Raw genomic sequence first — 21,096 nt, 5'->3', positions numbered from 1 at the left:
CGCTCCATAGCATAAACTGGCTCGAGCTGCGGGCTGTCTTTTTGGCCCTAAAAGCCTTCACGCCCCTGGTGAAGGGTAGGAACAGCTTAGTGTGTACAGACAACATCTCAGCCAAGGCACACATAAACAGGCAAGGGGGGACAAAGTCAAGATCTCTTTTCCTTCAGTCTGTGGAGTTGTTGGATTGGGCGGAGAACAACTTAATATCCATTCTGGGCCATCATGTAAACGGAATTTCCAACGTTCAGGCAGATTGGCTAAGACGGCAGGAGATCCAGCCGGCAAAATGGGGCCTGCACCCTCAAGTATTTAGGAGGTTGACAGAGCGGCTGGGGTGTCCCCAGATAGACTTGTTCGCATATCCTCAGAATGCCAAGATTCAGAGGTTTTACTCACGTTTTCCGACGTTGGGGGCAGAAGAGTCGGATGCGCTATCGGTGCCATGGCCTCCATGTCTGCTGTATGCATTTCCTCCAGTGCTGCTGCTCTTCCATTGCCTCAGGAAGCTGCGGGGGTCACGGGCATCCCTGATATTGATAGCGCCTTTTTGGCCCAGAGGGCCTTGGTTTTCCGAGATCGTCGACTTGACCGTAGGTCATCCACTCAGATTGCCAAACCATCCAGATCTGCTGTGTCAAGGTCTGATTTACCATCCTTGCGTCTAGAAAGTGTTCAGCCAACAAGATTTACCAATCGACTTGGCGTAGTTTTCTGCGTTGGACAGCAAAGCGCTCCCTGCAGCTGGGCAAGTGCAGGTCGAGGGAATTACTAGGTTTTCTTCAGGATGGCCTTGCGCTTGGTCTGAAACCCAACACGCTTAAACGCCAGGCCGCGTGCTTGATCCAGATGTTGTTTCCTCATCAGTGTTCGTTCAGGCACGGCACCTTCTTCTACGCAAGTTCTTGAGGGGGGCAGCTTTGTTGTCTCCACCGGTCTGCCATCGTTTTCCATCATGTGATTTGCATATTGTGTTGCGGGGTCTGCAGTTTCCGCCATTTGAACCACTTTGATCTGTGTCATTGCAGATTTTGTCCTGGAAGGTGGCCTTTTTAGTAGCTGTAACATCAGCTAGGAGGGTTTCTGAATCGCAGGCTCTGTCAGTTAAGAGTAATTTGTGTATTTTCTCCAAGGACTCTGTGAGACCTATCCCGGATCCTTCGTTTGAATGAATAAGGGCCTGTTAATACTGAGTCACACCATTGCTCCATCTAGAGCAGTGTTTTCTTGGGCGGAGGGAGGTCTGTAATTTGTCAGTCCCCAGTCTGCCAGGAGGTGTTTTAAAGTTTGACCTCCGAGTGACTGCATCCAATTATCCAGGAGAATCAGCTCCTGGAGAATCTCTAAAAAGAAAAGCTTCAGGAGACAATTGCTGCTGCTCATGACCACTCTGGATCCATTTCTACCAATGTTTAAGCCAGTGAGAGGGTTTAGGAGTGCAGCACACGGAAGCGTTTCTGTCTGAAAGGTCTCAAACGGAAAGGGTCCAGTATTAGGGCACATGCTCAGGTGTGATTCTGGACATCTCCTGTTTTTAAAAAAAACCCTCAAGGAGCAGGGCTGGAGAAGGCGTCTCTCTGCCTGATGGGGAGCCAGTCTGAAATCCTAGCGACTTGCTGCTGCCCGTCCGAACTTCCTGCTCTAGATGGAGCAATGGTGTGACTCAGTATTAACAGGCTCTTATTCATTCAAACAAGGCTGTGCTGGATTGTGGGTAGCAGACCCACAGACCTTGGAGAGGGCCTTGTGGCCGCAAGCATGAATTCTTTGCTTTGCTAAGCAGGGCCCACCCTGGTTTGCATTTGAATGGGTGACAACGTGTGAGTGCTATAAGACAGGGATTCTCAACGTTGGCTCCCCAGATGTTGTTGGACTTCAATCCCCATAATCCCCAACCAAAGGCCACTGGGGCTGGGAATCATGGGAGTTGAAGTCCAATCACATCTGGGGACCCAACGTTGAGAGAACCCCTGCTATAAGATATTCCTTTTAGAGTGGGCCTGCTCAACTTCTGCCCTCCTGCAGATGTTGGCCTACAACTCCCATAATCCCTGGCTATTGGCTGCTGTGCCTGGGGGTTGTGGGAGCTGTTGTCCAAAAACAGCTGGGGAGGGGCCTAAGTTGAGCAGGCCTGCTTTAGAGGACGGGGCCATCGTTCAGTGGCAGAGCATCTACTTTGCATGTAGAAGGTCCCAGGTTCAGTCCCTGGCAGCATCTCCAGGTAGGGCTGGGAAAGACTCCTGACTCAAACCTTGGAGAGACACTGCCAGTCAGTGCAGGCAATACTGAGTCAGATGAACCAAGGCCAGACTCTGTATACAGCAGCTTCCGATGTTCCTAGGAAATATGCCTGGGCAAAAGTGGTCCTCAAACTTGCAAACCCAGATGTTGTTGGTGTACAAGGGCCAAAGGCCATTGTGATGGAAGATTATGGGACTTCTAGTCTTGACAATATCTAGGGACACAAGCTTGCGAACCCCTGCACCACACCATAGTGGGGCATGGAAACCAGGGGTTTGGAAGCAGCCGTGAACCCTCCCTCTGCATTTGACATGGGCCATGGCCTTGTGGGTTTCCCTCTGTCCATCCTGGCAGACGAAATAAACCAGCTGTAATCACTCAGTCCCAACCCTGGGATCATGGTTCCTTCTGGCAGCTTTTATTATTTACACTGCACAGGCTGCCTTTTCGAATGGCCTTTCTCTTGACTCATAAAAACTCACCAAGGTGATAAATCCAAAGTGTGTTAAAAGTGTCTCTGAGACCGGGGCTTCATATACATCTCTGTTTGATCGCATTCCCATGGCGGGAGAATTTCGGAGATGCCGATTCCCAAAGCCAGTTTTGCTGAATTGTTTGGTTTTAAAACGGGACCCGGAAGGGTTCCCATCACCACCATTTTGCAGGTTTTGTGAATGGCTGCCAGCTGTACCAGAGGCTGCCTCGTGTGGGGAACAGCACTGAGAGGAGTAAATGGAAAGGTAGCGCAGGCACCGAATCCACCTCCTGGGGCAGGTAGATGGCTGGCATCTGGAGACCAGAGCTGCCCTTGGCAGCCAGGAATGCAGCCACGGCTCTGTGCTACATGTGATTCTGAGGAGGAGGGCTTGAAAGTGGCCCCATGTTCACCCCGCAGCGGCACGGAGATGATTCCCGGTGCTTGCTGCTGCTCTTCCGAATTTGCTCCGTGGTTTTCAAAAACAGTCATTTAAAAGCGACCCGAGATGGGGAGAGTTGGGTTTCATTCATTCCTGTGGGTGTCCATTTGGGCAACCAAGTTCTGAGTTTCAACCTGGCCTGATACCTAAACCAGATAACCGTGCCAAAATATCACAGAGCTCCAACACAGGCACGATGCAACGCCTTGCAATCAGCAGTTGTGGAAGGGTGATATCAAAAAATCCCCTACAAAGAACACACTTGTCTCTGCAAATTGGGAGATATTGAAACAACGGCTCATGTGTTCCTTTACTGTCAATTTTACTGAGATATAAGGCGTTGACATATAACCCCTTTTATTAGCTGCCATTCAGGTTGTACATATTCTTTTTATCGTGATGATCTTTTAACTGACCAAAATTACCTGAGATCTTATAATGTGGCTAGGTTCTGCTTCATAGCCAGTAAAATCCGCCAGGAGTTCATTAAGAATCATTCTTCATTGATCTTTAACTATGTGCTTAACTACAGGATCACCGAACCTGTAGGGTATGTAGGTTTTGTGTGTGTGTTGGGCTTCTGTTCGTAAATGGTGCTGGTCTGTGATCGTAATAAAGGGATTGATTGATTGATTTTATTCCAGAGCCCTGGGGCAACCCTAGAGAAGGCTTGGTTTGGGTCGCCACCAAATGAGCCACTGGTGACTGCAGCCGCACCTCCCTCAGGGAACTTAATAAGCAGCAGGGTTCTAGATCCGTGCCATCACCACATCCGGCTCCAGGTTCCCTGAGGCAGATTGTCCTCCATGGGCCCTGCTCTTTCCTGGGTGTGCCCCAAGAGAATGCCCCCCCCACATAGCACGAAGGGGTGCTCTCAAGGAGCGGCAGCAGAAGGCCCTTCTGCCTGGGCTGGTGCCCAGTGATGCCAAGCCCTGGACACTGGCTCTGACTGGCAGCAGCAAGTTGCTAGGATTTCAGACTGAGTCCCTCTGGAGAGGGCAAGGATCCACACAAGATTAAGGGTGCTGAAAAGGGAGGTGAAATGGCAGAGGCGAATGACATGTTTCTCTCTCTCCCTCTCTCCTCCCCTCCCCAGTATGTTCTTTCTTACACCAAAACCTTCACCAGCGACAGGTTCCAGGAGCTGCTGAAGCACTTCCTGCAGTGCACCAACGACACGCGGGACCTGATCAGGCATGACATTTGGAGGCAGATGTTTGTCCAGCTCTTCCTGGACTGCGACCACGGAAAGGTAGCCTGACAGATGCCCTCCGCAATCCCTGCAAGGATTCTGCCCGGTCATCCCCTCCCAATATTCCTGCCTCTTAGGATCCAAGACAACCAGGGCTCTGGGGACTTGGCAGCAAACCCGTTCCTTGCCTCTGTGACCAGTTCAATGCCAAGACCACTCTCCTGGCTAACGTTCCAAACAGAAATCAAGCAAGTTAAGTAGTCAGCCCCGTTTCACTGTGTCTTCAGGCTTCACTCTACAGCCTGCATGCCTAGAAACATGAGAGCTCTTTTCCATTAGTCTCAGGAATCTTAGTTCTGCACCAGAATTCAGAACTTGTCTGGGGAAGAGAGCCAGTGCGTGAGTTGACCCCTTTGCTAAGCAGGGCCCCCCTTGGTTTGCATTTGGATGAGTGACGACAGGTGAGCTATTCCCCTGAGGGGACGGGGCCATTGCTCAGTGGCAGAGCATCTGCTTGGCATTCAGAATGTGCGGAATTCTCTCCCTGGCAGCATCTCCAGGTAGGCATGGATAATCCAGCATCCTTCTTTTTATATAGCCTTCCCAATGGCAACAATGAGCAATACTCAGTAGTAGCCATTTCTGGTCAAGAGGACTAGATCAAACACCAGGGCGCTTCCACACTTCCTGTGTTTTGACACCGCAGTCCCTCCACTGACAGCAGGGTGCTGTTTACATTTCCGATGCCTTCTTTCAAATGTAATCCCTGCGATATAGTGCTATGACATCATGTTGCTGGCGGAAAAAAATTGCTGCTTTTTCAGGTTGTTAGTTTCCGTGAGAGACTGCTCCCCCTGCTGTTTACGTTTTTAATGCAATTTGCCTGAATGGAAGTATTTTGCTGCTGTTGAGCAGCTAATCTTGAAGGCACCCAGGTCCTTTAGGCGTTCTCAGTGCAGCCCGCAAATTAGCAAAGCATCTTCAAGGCTTGGAAGCCCATGCCCTCAGTAAGGCAAAGGCACTGACTCACCTGGGTGCTTTCCAGATTATACACTACAACAGGGTCACTACTGTCCGTTAAGTGCGCTTCCATACTGCCTGCGTTTTGACATTGTAGTCCCTGCACTGCCAGCAAGTTCACATTTCTGATGCCTCCGTTCGGATCTTCTCCTTGTATTTTGGTAGTGACATGGTTGTAGTGGGTAATCTGGAAATCACCCTGGTCACAAGGGCTTCTGAGAGCCAGATCCGGGCTCCCAAGAAACGTGACATATCTTCTCAGCATTTTCCGAGATCTGACTCCTACCCATTTGATCCTGGCTTTGGGGGACTGTGCCGTTTCTCCACAATCCGTTCCAGATTGCCCGCTATCGCAGTGTTGCAACGGGTCCCTTAAGTGTCCTTCCATATTGCCTGTGTTTTGACATCGCAGCCCCTGCGTTGTAAGGAAGGTGATCATATTTCCCACGCCTTCTTTCGGATTGTGTTGCTGCGTCAAAGCCCTCACATCGGCATTGCAAAAAAAGAAAAGAAGAAGAAGCTGTATTTGCCCGTAGGAGAAGGCTTGCCCACTTACAACGGATCTCTAATGTGGTTTGAATTCGGCGCCACAAAAGGTTGCAGTTGACACCGCTTTTTGCAGTGTGAGGCTCGCAATCTGGAAAGCGCCCAGCCCTGTCAAGAGGCCCCCACAATCCTAGCGGGCTGTTAATGGCATCAGGAGCTGGCGAGCGGCCGTGTGCTGCATCCAAAGAGGCAGTGTGAATCTCATGCCGTTCCTCCGGTGCTGACCTGGTTTCCTGCCCGGTGCGGTAATCAGCTCCTGCTGTCTCCAGCCCACCAGAGGAAGCAGAAAAGGCAGCACAAATCCACGAAAGACCTCTGTGGTCACAGAATGATCGATGGCTCCACTCTCTGCTTGGCAGGGCTCTGCAAGCTTGTTGTTTCCCTTTCTTAATTTACGCTGCCTTAGTGGCAGCCCATCACTTCAGCTCTGCAGCCCACCTCGCTTGATTACCGTTGATTCCCTGGCCTCTCCCCAAGGCTCTGAACAGATTACAGCGAGTGCGCTGATCAGATCCATCCCTGTCAGGCTTGCCATCCTGGCAGTCCCCCCCCGTCCCAAATGGCTCGCCCATATTGCTAGCTTGCTAGCCCAGCCTGACTTCACTGGCCTGCTTCTGGTGGGCCTCGGAGCGGTTAGTGGCAGGCCCCAGACCTGGCTCCTGGAGGGTCCTTGAAGGGGTGCCTCATCTTCAGATGTCAGGAATCATCTTCATCTTCAGATGTTCAGGGGTTTGTGCATACATAGGGGCATGCATGAGTAACTGGGCTACTGAGCCTGGCTTGGTTTGGGGGGGATCCTCCTCGCTGGGATTGTCTGGGAGGGCCTGGATGAGGGCAGGCCCTTTGGAGGATGCTCCAGTGGGGCAAACCTGCAGTGGGGCAAGGGAGTGCCCCTTCACTGCAGATGACTGTCCTTCATCAGAGGATGGGAGAGTGTCATCAGGACCGCCGGTGTGTGTGTGTGTGTTCTGACATGAAGCAGTGTAAGCAAAGTACTAAGCAATATGGTCCGAGACGTGCTGTTGTGAGCTGCTGGGAAAGAGTGAGGATCTGGAATCACATTTTGACTCCACTGTTTCAAATGCTGAGGAAAAGTACTATCTATCTCCCCAAGGGAAGAACTGCCCTAAGGACAGAGATGTGAACTCAAGTGTCTAGTGGATGAGCCCCGTCCCACCCCACCGCACCCCGGGTGTCTTTACTAGACAAAGCCATAACTGGGAAAGGCCCTTGATGGAGTTAGGGTTGCCATGCCCCCCGGAATTCCGGGTTTCACCCAGATTTTACGCTTCTCCCCCAGATTGCTTAGCCCACTCAGATTCGCCCGGATTTCAGCTTGCATTAAAAAAAGAAAGAAAGAAAGCTAAGCTCTAGCCCTTGTAGAAGTGGAGTTATGGAGCAAATTGTGCAGTGATGATTCTGCGCAAAAATGATTTTCAAGCCAATTTACATAACATGCAATTTTGGATTTGGAAAGCCGGAATAAGGCCACCCTAGGCGGAGTGCCCAGTGGGGTCACTGCGGACGGGCGCAGGGCCTGCCACTCGTCTGCAGCCCCCGGCCCCGCAAGCCCCTTCCCCAGGCACCTCCGTCCCAGCTTGTTGCTCTTGCCCAGCCGTCTGGGGCCCTGCCCAGCTCTTCCCCGACTGCCTCCAGTCTTTGTTTCTCTTCAGCAGCACAGGCAAAAGTGAGGTAGAATTCACTCCTTCCTAGGGGTATTTTGCTCTCAGGCAAGGGGCGGCCTTGCTGCGAGGCTAGGAAGGGAATCAATTATTCAGAAGCATCGAGTCGGTTGCTGCCAAGAATGGATCCAGGGGGTTTTGTGCGCTGGGTAGACCACCGTGGCCCACTAATGGGAAAGAGACGGCAGAACAGGGAACGTGAAAGAATGACATGGATATTAACCCACTCCCAAGTTGAAAAGCTGCCTTCCTTCAGGGTCACCTTCCTTGCCTTTAACCATGTGTTTCCCCTCCGCTTGCTGTCCTGGTTTCCTCCTGGTCCCATTTTTTCACTGTGCTCCTTGACTTTCATTACTAGAGCTTGCAGATCATCGGCATTAACTAAATACTAAGCATTTATTGGTGAAGTACACTGTGGATAGGAAAGACCTAACCCTAAAGAACAACATAAAGAAGCTCTTCTCACGATCGGTGAAAAGAGCTTCTTCCAGGTCTGCGGGGAGAGCGGGTTTAGCAGCTGATGTTCTATAGGACATCAACTGCTCAGAATATGATGGCAAGTGGAGGGCTTTCAAGGCTTCACTCTGCTCCTGTTTCTTAGATCGGGCTCTTGGACAGACAGAGGATCTTAATGTTGCTGGAGACCTTCTACGACAGTTGTTCAGAGCTCATCCAGAAGGGATTCTGCAATCCAAGGAAATGTAAGTCTGCAGGCTATAGGCCACCTCCAGCCTCAGAGACAAGATGCCTCTTAAGTACCAGTTGCAGGGGAGCAACAGCAGCAGGAGAGAGGGCATGCCCTCAACTCCTGCCTGTGGGCTTCCAGTGGCATCTGGTGGGCCAGTGTGTGGAACAGGATACTGGACTAGATGGGCCTCCTTGGGCCTGATCCAGCAGGGCTGTTCTTATGTCAAAAGTAAGGTAGGAGCTGGGGGAAGTGGAGATGTGTGAGGCTCCCGCCGAGTCGGAGGGATTTCCCTGCTCCCTCATTCAACCGCTGGGTTCAGCTGAGAGGACGGAGCCCTCAGACCCAGCGGAAGCCTCGCACACCGTCCCTTGCCCTGGCTCCTCCATTTGCTTTTGACAAGTACACATCCAGAAATCAGGGGCATGTACAGCTTGTCCCACCCGAATAATGATCATGTGAACTAGCCTATACAACCTCACGTGGTTCACAACACAAGGAAAAAGTAGCCATTATAAACAGTTACGGCCCTTAGAACCAACTGAAACAACGGAAGGCAATTACAAACACAGGGACAGACGGGCATTTGTCTGTTTGGGTTTGGCCTTTCTCTTCCTGTTGGTTGTCGTGGTCTTCTTTATTAACTTTAAATGGTCTTTTGAAGCGGTGGTTTTAATAAATTGCAGACCACCTGAGGCACCCTGATCAGAGGGGCTCTTACCCTCAGCCCCTGCCCCCCCATCCTCTTTAGTCTGTCCTAGAGTTGTCATGCCCCCCGAAATTCTGGGTTTCACCGGGATGTTAAACATCTCCCCCAGAATGCTTAGCCCACCCAAATTTGCCTGGTTTTCAGCTTTCATTTTTTAAAAAAAGCTAAGCTCCAGCCCTTGTCGAAGCAGAGTTATGGAGCAGAACGTACAGTCACTCTTCTGCTCCAAAATTATCATTATTACATAATATGCAGATTAGGCACCTGGATTTTGAAAGCCAGAATATGGCAACCCTACTCTGTCCTGGATGGTGTGGTCGCCCGGCTGAGCATGATGATGCTTAATTTGCGGGGGTGGGTGGGTGGGGGAGGGCTCCAAAAGCCTTTATGTCCAGGCTCCAAAATTACCTAGGTGCACCTCTGACCCTGGTGGAAAAGTGGCACAGAAAAGTGCAGGCATGGGATGTGCTGGCATTCGCATCCCCTGCTTCAGTTTCAGGCCATCGCTCTGTCTTCCACAAGGGCCTGTCGCTGAACTGGAAGAGATCAATCTTGCTGAGTTTTGGGGAGACATGGAAGACGAGGAGACTTCCGAGAGACGCAGCATCCACGCATCGTCTGTGCTCGGGCTCTCGGAGGAGGCCTTAGTCCTCAATGTGATCCTGAAAGAAATTCTGTCCGATACATGGCAGGCGACTCCCGGCATGAGCAGCATCCCACCCCAGCTGCCAGCCGCCAGCCAAGAGGAAGCCACGAGTGGAAGTGTTTCAGCTGCCACCGCCTCGAGAGATCGGATGGGGACGTCTGCGGCGTCCCTGAAACCCAGTCAGCCTGGGCTTCCAGTGGAGCAAGGGCCAGCTGTGGAGGCTGGGGCCCCTTCTGCAGAAGAAATGGTTCTGTCCGCCACGGAGGTAGCCATTCCCCAGGCTCAACCCTCAGGCTCCGATCTGGCGGCGGACGGGACAGCGGCGCCAGAAAGCCCCGAAATAGACTCCCCCTCCCAACTTGCAGCGATTGTCGGGGACATCCTGGAGGAAAAGGAGCTGAGTCCTGAGCAGCAGGTGGCTGCAAAGGAAAGTCTAGCTGAGCCAGCGTCTGGCCTGGGAGAGGAGGCTGCCGCCCCTGAGCAGAAGACGGAGGCAGAAGAACCGGCGGTCCAGGAGGAAGCCGAGGCGGGCAGGCCAGAGCAGCCGCGTCCGAGCACAGAGGCTCACCACGCAACAGCACAAGCAAGTACGGGAGACCAGGGACGTTGTCCAATGCAGAGGTGCAAGACCACACGTAGGCCTGCTTCACACAACCGCCTGAATCTAGGATGAATGTGGGTCACCGACATTCATGTGGTTGTGTGATCCTACGCAAAGGCAGGATTTTCAGAGCTATCTCGGGCCAGACGTATGATAAATCAGTACGATGAATGAATAAATAAATACGCCACCTTGGCATGGGTTCATGCAGCCATGGCTCATGTCAGTAATGCCCATTATTTATTTATGTATTGGTTTGATTTCTCTACCGCCCTTCCAAAAATGGCTCAGAGCGGTTTACACAGTGAAATAATAAATAAATAAGATGGCTCCCGGTCCCCAAAGGATTCACAATCTAAAAAGAAACATCAGATAGACACCAGCAACAGTCACTGGAGGTCCTGTGCTGGGGGTGGATAGGAACATACTCTCATTACACCTAGATGCAAGTGCTTATGGGAACCAGGCCTGAGAGGAGGAACGATGAGGGTCGATTCGAACGATGAGGCTCAATGAGGGTCGATTCGAACGATGCCTTTGCCGTCCAAGCCAGGCATGGAGAATGGGAGGCCCTCAGCACTGCTGAGCTGCTTCAGTCCAAATTCGATGTGGCCCCCAGTCCAAGGACTGCACCCCTCCCCCCGCCCCCTGGTACCGTCAGTGTGGTTGCAAGGAATGTTTGGATGTGCCTCAGTCTTAGATTAGGAACACAGGCAGCTGCCAAGTGAGTCAGACCCTTGGTCCATCTAGCTCAGTATTGTATACCCAGACTAGAAGCGGCTTCTCCAAAGTTGCAGGCTGGAGTTGCCATCTCAGCCTGGAGATGCTGCCAGGGAGGGAACTTGGAATCTCAGATGCTCTTCCCAGAGCGGCTCCATCCCCTGAGGGGAATATCTTACAGAGCTCACACTTCTAGTCTCCCATTCATATGCTACCAGGGCAGACCCTGCTTAGCTAAGGGGACAAGTCATGCTGGCTACCACAGGACCAGCTCTCCTCTCCTCTCCACTGTTTTCCTGGGGTCGCTTAAAAGTGGCTACCAACCAAGATTAAGTACTGCTCGGAGCCACTGCTTAGTGTGTGTGTGAAAGAGAGAAAGAGAGACAGCCCTAAAAGTTTGCCCTGGGATCTGTTTTATAGGCATCTCCAGGTGTGCTGTGCTCAACTGGCCAGACTTGTTTTGAGTTGAACTTGTGCCCTCTGCCAGGGGTGGAGTGATTCCAATATCAGTGCATCCGCTCAAATGCCATGTCATTCTCGGCTGGTGTAGGAGGTCACCCAAGCTTGGGATTACATCCCCCCCACATGCTCCAAAAGGCAGGAAGTAGTCATACTTGAAGATCCTTAACCCAGTGCATGTGGGCGGATCTCCTCAGTTCTACTTCCTGCCTTTGCTCCAGAAGGCTCGCATTACAGCTCGCTGGCTCTGGCCTTGTTAACTAGGCCTCTTCTTTTCTTCTGCTTATATTCCTATTGTTTTTGACTATTTCCAATCTATTCTTCACCTGGTATTCTACTACTATTAGTTCTCTCTCGTTACTAAAAGAAAAAAGAAAAAAATAATTTTAAATTAAAAAATAATAATAATCATATCTGTTCTTCTACTGTCCTTTCTGTTATTCGTTACCTCTCCTCACCTCTTGCCGACCTTTTGGCCAATGTCCGCTAAAAAGACCTTCGGACTCCTGGCCATTAGGGAGAGATCCGCCCATCAGCGCCTGTTCCCGCCAAAAACTTGGGACTGCGCAAATCCTGTAAGGAAAATGGCAAATGTATCAGATGACCTTGCTGGCGCCTGTAGGCCACAGCAGTCCTCTCTGTCGCCAGATACCGGTGAGGAGACTGGGCGCAATCCATGCCACCAGCAATCCACCGAAGCAGGACGCAGGTGGCGGCACCAGAATCGGAGGCTTCCTGACAAGGAGGCCCCGTTGGTGGCCAGATACCGGTGAGGAGACTGGGCGCAATCCATGCCACCAGCAATCCACCGAAGCAGGACGCAGGTGGCGGCACCAGAATCGGAGGCTTCCTGACAAGGAGGCCCCATTGGTGGCCAGATACCGGTAAGGAGACTGGGCGCAATCCATGCCACCAGCAATCCACCGAAGCAGGACGCAGGTGGCGGCACCAGAATCGGAGGCTTCCTGACAAGGAGGCCCCGTTGGTGGCCAGATACCGGTGAGGAGACTGGGCGCAATTCATGCCACCAGCAATCCACCGAAGCAGGATGCAGGTGGCGGCACCAGAATCGGAGGCTTCCTGACAAGGAGGCCCCGTTGGTGGCCAGATACCGGTGAGGAGACTGGGCGCAATTCATGCCACCAGCAATCCACCGAAGCAGGACGCAGGTGGCGGCACCAGAATCGGAGGCTTCCTGACAAGGAGGCCCCGTTGGTGGCCAGATACCGGTAAGGAGACTGGGCGCAATCCATGCCACCAGCAATCCACCGTAGCAGGACACAAGTGGCGGCACCAGAATCGGAGGCTTCCCTACAAGGAGGCCCCGTTGGTGAGAGAGCTTTCGCCCGGCAGCGCGAGCAAGGTAAGCCTGTGATGTTTGGCCTCGCCCCCCCCCCAACTCCTTTCCCTAGCAGTTGGGCGTGCAGGAGGAGGACTGCCTCAGCGAGTATTGGGGCCGAGCCGAAAGGAACGTCAGCAGGAGTGGCCGCCCCAGAGCCTGTCGGAATCAGACGGGGAAGAAGTGCAGGATGATGAGGCAGGCGGTGCTGAGCCCGTGGATGGGGCGTCGGAGCACCCAGAAGGCCGTGAACAGCTCCCCCCGGTAAGATCGGGACTTGCTCAGGGGGGGAGGAGACGGTGCCCGCTAAGCAGCCCAGGGTGGCTATACACCAGGACTCTGTGCCCAGGGGTAGGGGGAGGTCTTCAGACGAGTCAGGAGAGGACTCCCCAGATTTATTGTGACCCAGGGTCAGGGGGTTGGAGACATTGCTGGGCAACCCAGACAAGGGGCCCTCCTCCTCGGAAGAGGGGGAGATTATTGAGGACTCTGCAGCAAACCTACACAGTCAGAGGCTCTCTCTTATGGTGGATTTTCAGCCACTAATTAACCAGCCTATTGCTGCGCTTGATCTGTAGCCAGTTACAGAGGAACAGATCTCTCCTGTGTCCAAGGGCTCCTTGGTGCTGCCTAAGGCTAAGGTACCACAGATTAAATCAGTGATACATGAGGGCTTTACTAATACCATCAAGGAGGAATGGGCGGCTGTTGCGACTCCCAAAGCGTATGTTGGCATTGGCTTGCAAATTGTACAACTTTGAGGAGGAGACTCTGGACTTGCTGAAGGTGCCACTTAGGGATGCTCCCTTCGGGGCCCTACTTAGTAGCATAGGGTACCCAAGGATGGGGACTCCTCTATTAAGGAGCCAGGAAACAGAAAAGCAGAATCTGCACTGCGCAGGGCCCACGAGGCTTGAGCAGTGGCCATCAGAGCTGACACCACTGCGTCCTTGGTGTCTAGAGCATCGGTCTTGTGGATCGGCGAGTTACCCAATGACCCTCCCGCTGATCAATCTAAGATGCGGCGTAAGCTACTTCGTCTGCAGAGGGCGGCTGCCTTTTCAGCAGATGCTACTCTGGACAGTGTTCAGTTCTCAGCATGTGCGGTCAGTGCAGGTGCCCTGGCAAGAAGCAACATATGGCTAAAATTTTGGAAGTTGATAATACGTCTAGGGCTAATTTAGCTGCTGTTCCCTATGCTGGGGGGGGGAAGCTAATTGGGGATGAGGCCCTGAAAGAGGTCCTCATTGAAACTGCCATCAGCCCCTAGGAAGGAGGACAAGAGTTTTAATCGTAGACCGACGCAAACCTTCAGGGCGTTTAGACCTCAGTTTGTCAGAGGGAGCCTTTTAGGCCTTTTCGATCGCAATGGAACAGATCCAGAGGCCAAGGCAGGCAAGGGTTCACTCAGCAGAACCATCAGTCTTTCGGAAACCAGCAGCGGGGCCCCAAGCAGCAGTCCTGACTCCCACTCAGACAAAGTGGGGGTCTGCCATTTGGCCCGTTAGGAAAGAATCCATCGACAGGTGGGTTCTTTCCATTAGCCTACACGGGTACGAAGTGGAGCTGGCCAGCCCCCCAGGAAACAGATTCCTCCTTACCCCTAGATCCAGAAAACCGGAAAAGCGCAAGGGGTTGTCCATGGCCATTCAGTATCTGGTGGCTATAGGGGCCATAGAGGAGGTCCCACCTCTTCAGAGAGGCTAGGGCATTTATTCTGTGATTTTTACGGTGCCAAAAAAGGACGGATCAGCCAGGGCAGTTCTCAACCTACGCCCAGTCAACCGTTTTGTGCTAAAAAGGAGGTTCAGGATGGAAACCCTTTGTACCATCTCAGAGGCATTGCAGATGGGGGACTACATGGCTTCAATAGATCTCCAAGAGGCCTGTTTACACATCCCCATTCATCCACACAGTCGACATATACTCCACTTCTGCTACATGGGGAGGCATTATCAGTTCAGAGACCTTCCTTTTGGTCTCTCATCAGCCACCCGAGTTTTTATGAAGGTTCTAGTCTGCTAGTGGCCACCTTATGCACTGAGGGGGTCCACCTGTATTGTTACCTCGACAACTTGCTCAAGAAGGGGCAGTTCAGTCGGCTCTGTCCAGAACAATGTCTGTGTTACGTGCGCATGGGTTTCTGATAAATGTGGGCAAGAGTCACCTGATGCCCACACAGAGCCTTCGTCATTTGGGCATGGTAATGGACAGCTCAGTAGGCAAACTGCTTCTGCCACAGGATCGGATGGAGGTCTTATTGTCACTGGCTCGTGTGATTGCTTTGAGACTCTGGGCCAGCCTTCTCAATCTAGCAGGTTTGTTGGGTCTCATGGTGGCGGCTATGGACTCGGTGCCTTGGGCGAGGTTTTCATCTACGCCAGTTACAGTGGGCTTTCCTCCCTTACCAGCACAGGATTGCCCTCAAACGTGACAAGAACATTCCTCTCTAGGTGTCTCTTCGCGAGTCGATTCGTTGGACGGCCCGGGGAACCTAGACAAGAGCAAGCTGTTCATAGAACCCGAGAGAGTGATGGTCACGACGGACACCAGTCTATCGGGCTGGGGGGATCACTGTTGGAACAGTTCTGCCCAGGGGCTTTGGTCGGTGGAAGAGTTGCTCCATAGCATAAACTGGCTCGAGCTGCGGGCTGTCTTTCTGGCCCTAAGAGCCTTCACGCCCTTGGTGATGGGAAGGAATATCTTAATGTGTACAGAACAACTTAATATCCATTCTGGACCATCATGTAAACGGAATTTCCAATGTTCGGGCAGATTGGCTAAAACGGCAGGAGATCCAGCCGGCAGAATGGGGCCTGCACCCTCAAGTATTTAGGTGGCTGACAGAGCGGCTGGGGTGTCCCCAGATAGACTTGTTTGCATATCCTCAGAATGCCATGATTCAGAGGTTTTACTCACATTTCCCGATGTTGGGGGCAGAAGAAACGGATACGCTATCGGTGCCATGGCCTCCGTGTCTGCTGAATGCATTTCCTCCAGTGCCGCTGCTCTCCCGTTGCCTCAGGAAGCTGCGGGGTTCCCGGGCATCCCTGATATTGATAGCGTCTTTTTGACCCAGAGGGCCTTGGTTTTCCGAGATCGTCGACTTGACCGTAGGTCATCCACTCAGTTTGCCAGACCATCCAGTTCTGCTGTGTCAAGGTCCGATTTACCATCCTTGCATCTAGAAAGTGTTCAGCCAACAAGAGTTACCAATCGACTTGGCGTAGTTTTCTGCGCTGGACAGCAAAGCTCTCCCTGCAGCTGGACAAGTGCAGGTCGAAGGGATTACTAGGTTTTCTTCAGGATGGCCTTGCGCTTCTGAAACCCAACACGCTTAAACACCAGGCGGTGTGCTTGATCCAGATGTTGTTTCCTCATCAGCGTTTGTTCAGGCGTGGCACCCTCTTCTACGCAAGTTCTTGAGGGGGGCAGCTTTGTTGTCTCCTCTGGTCTGCCATCGTTTTCCGTCATGGGATTTGCATATTGTGTTGTGGGGTCTGCAGTTTCCGCCATTTGAACCACTTTGATCTGTATCATTGCAGATGCTGTCCTGGAAGGTGGCCTTTTTAGTAGCTGTAACATCAGCCAGGACGGTTTCTGAATCGCAGGCTCTGTCAGTTAAGAGTAATTTGTGTATTTTCTCTAAGGACTCTGTGAGACTTATCCCGGTTCCTTTGTTTATCCCTAAGGTAAAGTCTCAGTTTAATCGTGAGGCGGTCATTTAATTACCTTCTTTTTGTCCGGATGCTCGTCACCCTGCAGAGAAGGAGTGCAACCGGACGCAGGCTTTTCGTAAGTCAGATGCTCTTTTTGTGGCCTTTAAGGCTTCTAAGATGGGATGCAAGGTCTCTTCAGCCATTATTGCTCGATGGGTTCATTCATGCATTACGATGTTGTATGAAGCCCAGAAACTTTCGTTGCCTGGTCAGATTACGGCGCACTCAACTACATCAGCAGCCACTTCCGCTGTGTTATCTTCACCGGTGTCCCATGAAGAGATTTGCAAGGCGGCTACTTGGTCGTCGCCTTTTACATTTTCAAGGCATTACAAGTTGGATGAACATGAAGCTGCCAGAGCAGCATTTGGTCAGAGGGTCCTGCAACAGGTCCTTCCGGGTCAGTAGCTCCAGCTTGGGTATTTTCCCTCCCGTGGTTGGTGCTGTGGTATGTCCCAAGCTTGGGTGACCTCCTACACCAGCCGAGAAAGGTACATTGGTACTCACCATGAAGGTGTCTTCTGGCTGGTGTAGAAGAGGTCACCCAAGGCCCGCCCGGGTTGTGTTAGGCTGGAGCTGATGATCTGGTTGTAGGGGGACAGTTTTTCTGTCTTTCTCTGCATTATTGTTTGTATATTGTGGTATATCCTCTGTTGTGTTCTGTGGTTTTCATTCCGTAGCTTGAGCTGTTTTAAGCACTGAGGAGATCCGCCCACATGCACTGGGTTAAGGATCTTCAAGTATGACTACTTCCTGCCTTTTGGAGCATGTGGGGGGGATGTAATCCCAAGCTTGGGTGACCTCTTCTACACCAGCCAGAAGACACCTTCACGGTGAGTACCAATGTACCTTTTCACTGAGCTGGAAGGAACCAGCGGGCCATGTGGTTGAATGGCCACCTTGCACACCTCAGAATTCTGCTGGGCCTCTCCAGCCGGTCTACGCACCTGAAGCCTGCCTCATGAGCCAGGTCTCTGCAACCACCATCATTTCTAAGGTCCAGGCAGCTTCCATCTAAACATGACAACCTAAAACTATTTAGAGGCAGCGGCAGGCAAAAGCAGTGCCCGCTAGTTTCTACGGGCATGGCCCATTCCTTTGTGAATGAGAGCCAGCTTTGCCACACCTTCCCCCTGACCAGGCCCTCTTGGCTTCCTTCCAGCCGTCCTCTCCTAGAATCCCCGCCCCCTTTGAAATACCTCTGCTGCAGGCAGAGACACCCCACTCCAGAGCTCAGGCCTGACTGGCTACCCATGCCTCCTGCTTTCATGCACAGTGCGAATCGCTCCAAGTTGCTGGTGCGAATCAGTCTGTGTTGCTGTTGCGAATCAGTCCAAGTTGCTGGGAGCTCGTTCCCACATCTAACACCTTTCCCCTCGTAGCTGGGAGCTGGTCTTGTGGTAGCAAGCATGAATGGTCTCCTTTGCTAAGCAGGGTCTGCCCGGGTTTGCATTTGAATGGGAGACTACATCCGTGAGCACAGGAAGAGATTCCCCTCAGGGGATGGGGCTGCTCTTTGAAGAGCATCTGTGTGCTTGTGTGCAGAAGGTTCCAAGTTCCCTTCCTGGGCAGCATCTCCAAGACAGGGCGGAGAGAGACTCCTGCCTGCAGCCTCGGAGAAGCCGCTGCCAGTCTGGGTAGACAACACTGAGCTCGATGGACCAAGGGTCTGACTCGGTAGAAGGCAGCAGGGCGAAGCAGTTGCTTCACTGAAAAAACCTCCACACCTGCACAGTACAACACCGATTTTCAGCCAGGTTCAGGGTTGTCTTTTTGCCCGTTCCCAGCCTCTGTTCATGCATGCCTAACCCCAGGTGTGGTGTGTCAATGGGTGGTTTTGTTCAACCAGACCATTCTGTTCAGCACACGTGAAGGGTGGCCAGTGGAGATGCCCGAAACGACAGGCTCCCTCCCGCGTGCCGCCCTGCTGCCAGATTCCATATGGTCCAGGCACAGGCTGCTGGGCACCCCCTTCTCATGGGTGTAGGTCTCATAGGATCAAATACCGATATGAATATGACAAATATTTATATACAGTCGTCCCTCGCCCACTGTGGGGGTTCCATTCCTGGAAAACCTTGCAGTTGGCAATTTCACGGTTGAGATGGCGTTATAACCACTGGGAAACAGGGGCTTAGGGGAATCGCGGTCTCAAAAACTTGATTGTTTTTGAATGGTTTTATATTCTTTTTAGCACTGTGTCCTGAATGGTGTGTGTTTTTATGTCTTTTTTACATTTGTTACACACCGCTCAGAGCCTTTGGATGGGGTGGTTTATAAATGTAATAGATAATAGATTTAAAAGACTGGAAAAAAAGTTAAAAATAGAAAAAAATGCCCCCTGATCCCCCAGAATCACGCCTGATCCCCCAAATCACCCAAACCCCCAGAAATGACCTGATCCCCCAAATCCCCCCCAAACCCCAAATTTCCAAAAAATCTCACCAAACCGCGGATACTCAGGTCGCAGTTGGTGAGACCGGCCACAATTTCCCAGTCGTGGATACCCAAATCCACGATTGGGAAATCCGCAGCTGGTGGGGGACGACTGTACCACTTTTCAACCCAAGTTCCCAAGGTGGTTTACAGAGATATGAATAAAGAAATAAAATGCTTGCCCTGTCCCAGAATGGCTCACAATAAAAGAAACATAAGATAGACACCAGAAGCAGCCACTGTAGGTACGCTGTGCTGGGGCTGGATAGGGCCAGCTGCTCTCCCCTTGCTACATACAAGAGAACCCCCACTTTTTAAAGGTGCCTCTTTGCTCAGCTAGCAGGGGATCGTAACATGTTTGAGCTGGAAGGGGCCTCAGTGCATCAGTTTGCTGCAGCATCTCTGATGGATGGCCCTCCAGCCTCTGGGAAGGAGAGCCCCCCACTGCATGAGGCAGGCTGCATGGCCAACAGCTCTTACAGTCAGGAGGCCCTTCGCCCAGCTTCCTCTTCTGTGCATTACCACAGCAGCTCATAGATCCAAGGAAGCCAGCAGGAGGGTACGCCTTGATGCTCGGTTGCCCCCACCCCCGTGGTTAGAACTGCCAGAGGCAGCCAGACGGTCGACTTGTCGACACCACCTTCAGCCAGGGGAGGAGACAAGAGAGCCGTGCACATACCTGAGCCACAGAAAACGAGGTAGGAGGAGAAGAGAGTGGTCCTGTATGAGGCCGGAGCTGGTAGGGCAGGCAGGCCCTCTTCAGATCCTCTCCCCAGCAGTTTCCTGAGGGCAGATGAAAAGCCGTTCTAGACCCTACCCTGCACCCGGCTCCCACAGGACCACTCCCGTGATCTTTTCATTCACACGTGTCTGGAGGTGGCTCCAGGTGCCCAGCGAACTGGTGGAAAACTGGCCTGGTGGTAGCAAGCAGGACTTGTCCCCTTAGCTAAGCAGGGTCTGCCCTGGTTGCATATGAAAGGGAGACATGATGTGTGAGCACTAGAAGAGCTTCTCCTCAGGGGATGGAGCCACTCTGGGAAGAGCATCTAGGCTCCAAGTTCCCTCCCTGGCAGCATCTCCACGACAGAGCTGAGAGACAGACTCCTGCCTGTAACCTAGGAGAAGCCACTGCCAGTCTGTGTAGACAGTCCTGAGCTATATGGACCACTGGTCTGACAGTATATGGCAGCTTCCTATGTTCCTAAACTGACATGTTGAGCTTCGTGCACTGCACGGAGAACAGCCCCTAGATCTGGCGCACACCTGTCCTATTCCTCTTGACGGATGGTTCCTCTTTTCAGGCCTCCTGTCACCGCCTGCACAGAAAGCCAGTGAGATCTGCAAAAGGCCACCTCAGCTGATCTACGGGAAGCCCTGGTCAGGTGATTCCAGCCATCCACACACTTTAGTGTCTGTCGCTTTCCAGCCGCGGAAGCTTCACCTGCTTAGCCGTCTCCTTTTGTCGTCCCAACAGGTGACCTCCCGACGGCTGACCTGACCCTTGAGTACAGCGACTACGGCAAGGAGGTCCGGGAGGACTGGAACCACGAAAACTCCCGGTTCCCAGGTGCGGCTTTTTCTCCGAGCATCATCAGCCAACAGGCTTGGGGGATGTTCCCACAATTCACTCCTCGGGCCAAAAGGGCTTCCCTTGTGAAGTTGATTTGCCTGTGGTGGCCTGCTCTTGACATTCCGGGTCAGCAAGTACGAATCTTCCTAGCTGTGGATGCATACAGGGGTCCTCAGCAGACACATAGGGAAATATTACAGAGAGTTTTTGCTAGTGAACACTTCAGCGGAAGTGTTCTTATCCCTGGACTTTGGGGCCCAGGTCCAGGGCCGCCACACCCCCTGGGGGCCCCCAAATCCTCTTTAATCTGTTCTAGGTGATGTGGTCATGGTGCCTCACTATGCTGGGCGGCCAAGTGTGATTGTGACCTGCGCTGGCTGCTTTAGAGACAGAGGGGCGAATGGGGAAGTGTTCAGTTGTGTGTTGAAACGTTTCTGCTAATACATAGACCTGTTTTTTTATCCTTGCATTCTTGTGAGTTCAGTTACTGTTTGTACCCTCAAAAGCTCACGTGTTAAAAATACTGCATGTGTCACGGTGCACAGGGGTGGAGCCACCATTGGGCAAACGGGTTCAAAGAACCCGGGCCACTGCCCCCAGGGGCCACGCATCGCGGC

The 21,096-nt window shown here is 52.3% G+C and overlaps 1 protein-coding gene across 1 annotated transcript in view; it reads left to right on the top strand.

Annotated features, from left to right (window-relative positions):
* The window catches only part of LOC128335971 (EF-hand calcium-binding domain-containing protein 5-like), an 83,818-nt gene that overhangs the window by 27,543 nt on the left and 35,179 nt on the right, over positions 1 to 21,096 (top strand). The window contains 5 exon segments of the mRNA XM_053274972.1: positions 4,252 to 4,407; positions 8,197 to 8,296; positions 9,512 to 10,222; positions 20,211 to 20,291; positions 20,384 to 20,476. Of these exon segments, the coding sequence (XP_053130947.1) occupies positions 4,252 to 4,407; positions 8,197 to 8,296; positions 9,512 to 10,222; positions 20,211 to 20,291; positions 20,384 to 20,476 (1,141 nt within the window).

This window comes from Hemicordylus capensis, chromosome 12, assembly GCF_027244095.1.
Source record: "Hemicordylus capensis ecotype Gifberg chromosome 12, rHemCap1.1.pri, whole genome shotgun sequence".
Taxonomy (NCBI): domain Eukaryota; kingdom Metazoa; phylum Chordata; class Lepidosauria; order Squamata; family Cordylidae; genus Hemicordylus; species Hemicordylus capensis.
The sequence above is the reverse complement of the archived record's forward strand: the minus strand, read 5'-3'. Positions and strand labels throughout refer to the sequence as shown.